Source organism: Triticum aestivum, chromosome 3B (genome assembly GCF_018294505.1).
Source record: "Triticum aestivum cultivar Chinese Spring chromosome 3B, IWGSC CS RefSeq v2.1, whole genome shotgun sequence".
In the NCBI taxonomy this organism is placed as follows: Eukaryota; Viridiplantae; Streptophyta; class Magnoliopsida; order Poales; family Poaceae; genus Triticum; species Triticum aestivum.
In genome coordinates, this window is record NC_057801.1 from 486376096 (window position 1) to 486379373 (window position 3278).

General features: G+C 48.3%; 1 protein-coding gene across 1 annotated transcript; it reads left to right on the forward strand.

Annotated features, from left to right (window-relative positions):
* Positions 1–858: 858 nt before the first annotated feature.
* On the forward strand, positions 859–1969 carry LOC123065572 (probable glutathione S-transferase GSTU6). The gene is made up of 2 exons (XM_044488823.1): positions 859–1304; positions 1426–1969. Exons 1-2 carry the CDS (start codon positions 972–974, stop codon positions 1801–1803), a joined length of 711 nt encoding a protein of 236 aa, XP_044344758.1. The 5' UTR covers positions 859–971; the 3' UTR covers positions 1804–1969.
* Positions 1970–3278: the final 1309 nt, after the last annotated feature.

The window sequence follows — 3278 nt, forward strand, 5'->3', positions numbered from 1 at the left end:
TAGGATAAATGATGAGGTGAAGGAGAGAGAACCCATAAGAAAAGGCTTGTCTTCTCTTATTTAAGAAAAGACAAGAGATGATCTCTTAGCACAATATGTCTCACCATGTTTTTAGGAATAACTAGTTATTGAAGATAAGGCTAAGAGATGACCCATTGTAGGCATGTTTTTTTGTCATCTCTAAACTACATGCAAAACTTAAGATAAGACTATCTTATCAACCATTGTACATGCCCTAACCAAATCTCCCTAGTCTTTAGCTAGTTAGCTAGTCCACAGGGAGGTTGTTAGCCACGATTGAGTCTGCACTGACCGCACGATCAATGAAAGTCTGGTGTTGCATGCATGTTGGCGCACGACTTAGCAGCCTCTCTGCTGCATTGCAGCTCGTGGTCCTCCGTAAACACCAGGATGGCTCCCCCCATGAAGCACCGACGGTTAGCTGCTTTGCAGCGTCGAACGCCGCCGGTCGGCTCTCCACAACCACTAACGACTGACAAAATCATGGCGGGTCCCCCCAAAAGCACCAGTGGCCTCTTTTGCAACAGCCCTTGGTGGTCCCTATAGCATCGAGCGCCGGCAAGGAGCGGTGGCCTTCCTGGCCTGGTGAAAGCGAGCTCACCGGAGGAAGGAGCTTGGGTAGAGAGAGAGAGAGAGAGAGAGAGAGAGAGAGAGAGAGAGAGAGAGAGGAGGAGGAGGAGGCCAGGAGGGGATCCAGCGCGAGGACACAGCGAGATCGATTGGCCGAGAAGATAAGGAAGAAAAGGGGAAGCAGTGCGCTGGTCCATGGGACACGTGGCGCAGAAGGGAGGCGGCTTACGATGCGGCAAAATAAGTCGGATTAAAAGAAGGACACGTTTCCCCTAGTCAAACTAAGAAACCGAATTATATCACCTGAGCGGCTGAGCACAAAATCGAACAAGAAAGCACTACACAGGTCTGAACTCTGAAGGCTCCCTCTGCACTCTGCAATGGCAGGAGGAGGGGAAGGAGGCGAGCTGCAGCTGCTGGGCGCGTGGATGAGCCCCTGGGTGATCCGCGTGAAGGTGGCGCTGCGGATGAATGGCCTCAGCTACGAGTACATCGAGGAGGACCTGCAGCACAAGAGCGACCTCCTGCTCAGCTCCAACCCGGTGCACAAGAAGGTCCCCGTGCTGATCCACGACGGCCGGCCGGTGTGCGAGTCGCTCGTCGTCCTCGAGTACGTCGACGAGGCCTGGGCCGGGGCCGGGACGCCCCTCCTCCCCGCCGACCCCCACGACCGCGCCGTCGCCCGCTTCTGGGCCACCTACGTCAACGACACGGTACAAACACCCTCTGCTCTGTTGTTCATCGTAGCTCGAGTTTCGTACCGTAAAATCAGCAGACAGACATGAGACATCGGTTGGTTTTACGACTTGCTGAATCTGTGTGATGCGCTTGCAGTTCTTCCCGTCGTGGAGGCCGCTGTTCAGGGCGACGACGGCGGAGCAGAGAGCGGAGGCGTTCGAGAACGTGCTGCCTCAGGTGGAGACGCTGGAGCGGGCGTTCAGGGAGTGCTCCAAGGGGAAGGCCTTCTTCGGCGGCGACGCCGTCGGGATCGTCGACCTCGCTCTCGGAAGCTTCGTGGTGTGGATCCGGGCGGTGGACGAATTGGGCGGCACCAACCTGCTGGACGAGGCCAGAGTCCCGGGCCTGGCGGCGTGGGCCGAGCGGTTCATGGCCGTGGACGCCGTGGAGGAGGAGATGCCCGAAGCCGGGAAGATCATGGAGCACTACAAAGGGTTTCTCGCGAAATTGGCTGCACCTGCTGGTTCTAGCTAATTGCGATGCTCGCCTACTTTTTCGTCAGTGATATGTGAGAAATATTTAAGCTCTGCTTGGAGGTGTGCGTGTTGAATAAAGAAAGCAAAATGTGAGGCATTGTCAGTGTGTTCAGATGTAATTCTGTTCAATAAAGAGACTGAAGTGGAACAATTCAGTGGGATAACACGCTGATGGCATGATTTTTTTTTATTTTTTTTAGGGGAGCTGATGGCATGATTTATCCCCGGTAATTTCAGTGTTGCCGAGTCTCCGTCGACTAACCTTGTTACTGAAACTGTAGTCTCTCTCATTAGCTCTTTTATATGTTTTTCTTAGAGAGATACTCATGGAATAATGTATTTGTGGTTTTTTTAGGGAAAATCCAAACCCATGCGATCATACTTGGTCTTTGCTTTTTTAAAACAATCATCTAAAATATAAAAAGGAGGTCGACCGAACCGGTCTGGGTGTACCAATGGCACGAACATTGCAAGTTTGTGACAACTGATAGAGGGCACGTTTAATAACAACATCGAAGGATGGAACTTAATTGTCCATCAAGAGTCCGGTTTGCATATGAGCTGAGTTTTTCGGGTGAGTAATCTCCCCTGTTTTGCCGCAAAAAGAAAAGGTAATCTCTCTGGTCTGACATTTAGTCTTTCAGTATTGCAAAAGCGAGTTCACTGAAATGATTCGCGGTTAGTATTTTTCCCCGAGCAGATCTTTTCCCGGCATGTAATCTACACGTTTCCGTAACTGATGTTAAACTCACAAACATATTTTTGAAATTATGAACTTTTTTTTACAAATTCATGAACATTCCTTTAAATTGTGAATATTATTCGAAATCGTGAACATTTCTAAAATTCACAAACAACTTAAATCATGAAAAAAATACAAATTGTGGACTTTTTTGAATCATGAATATTTTCTAAATTCACTAAGAATTTTCCAAAATCATGACCATTTTTCTAATTCATGAACATTTTTGGAATTCGTGAACTTTTTTTTTACAAATTCATGAACATTCTCTTAAATCCTCAACATTTTTTGAATTCCCGAACGTTTTTTTTAATTCATGATTTTTTAGGAAGGTACCCCACATAAGGTACCCCACATTTAAAAAAAATTATATCCTAAAATATTTTTAGAAACAGGAAATAAACAAAAGGCAAAAATGGGCATCCCGGCCCACACATGGGCCAGCCCATGAGGGCACGAAGGGGAGCGAGGGTGTGCTCAGAGCAACTAATTAACGAGCGCTCATTCGGGAGCCTCGCAATGATCAGCGCCACTTGGCGCTCTCAGTCATTCGCCACGTGTCGCGCTCTGGGCACTCCCTTCGAATTATTTTTAATTTTTCCGCACGCGTTTTCGGCTTTGTAACGTTTTTTTTTTGTTTTTTTCGATGTTTTGGTTTTCCACCCGTCTTCCTTAGCGTCTTTTTTTTCCTTCTTTCGTGAGAGTCACGGTTTTGCTTCCGCGAGAGGCAC

Excerpts from the sequence above, each read along its gene's own strand:
- LOC123065572 (XM_044488823.1), top strand. The coding sequence starts at position 972 with ATGGCAGGAGGAGGGGAAGGAGGCGAGCTGCAGCTGCTGGGCGCGTGG. Across the intron at positions 1,305-1,425 it reads CCACCTACGTCAACGACACG|TTCTTCCCGTCGTGGAGGCC; the intron begins GTACAAACACCC and ends ATGCGCTTGCAG.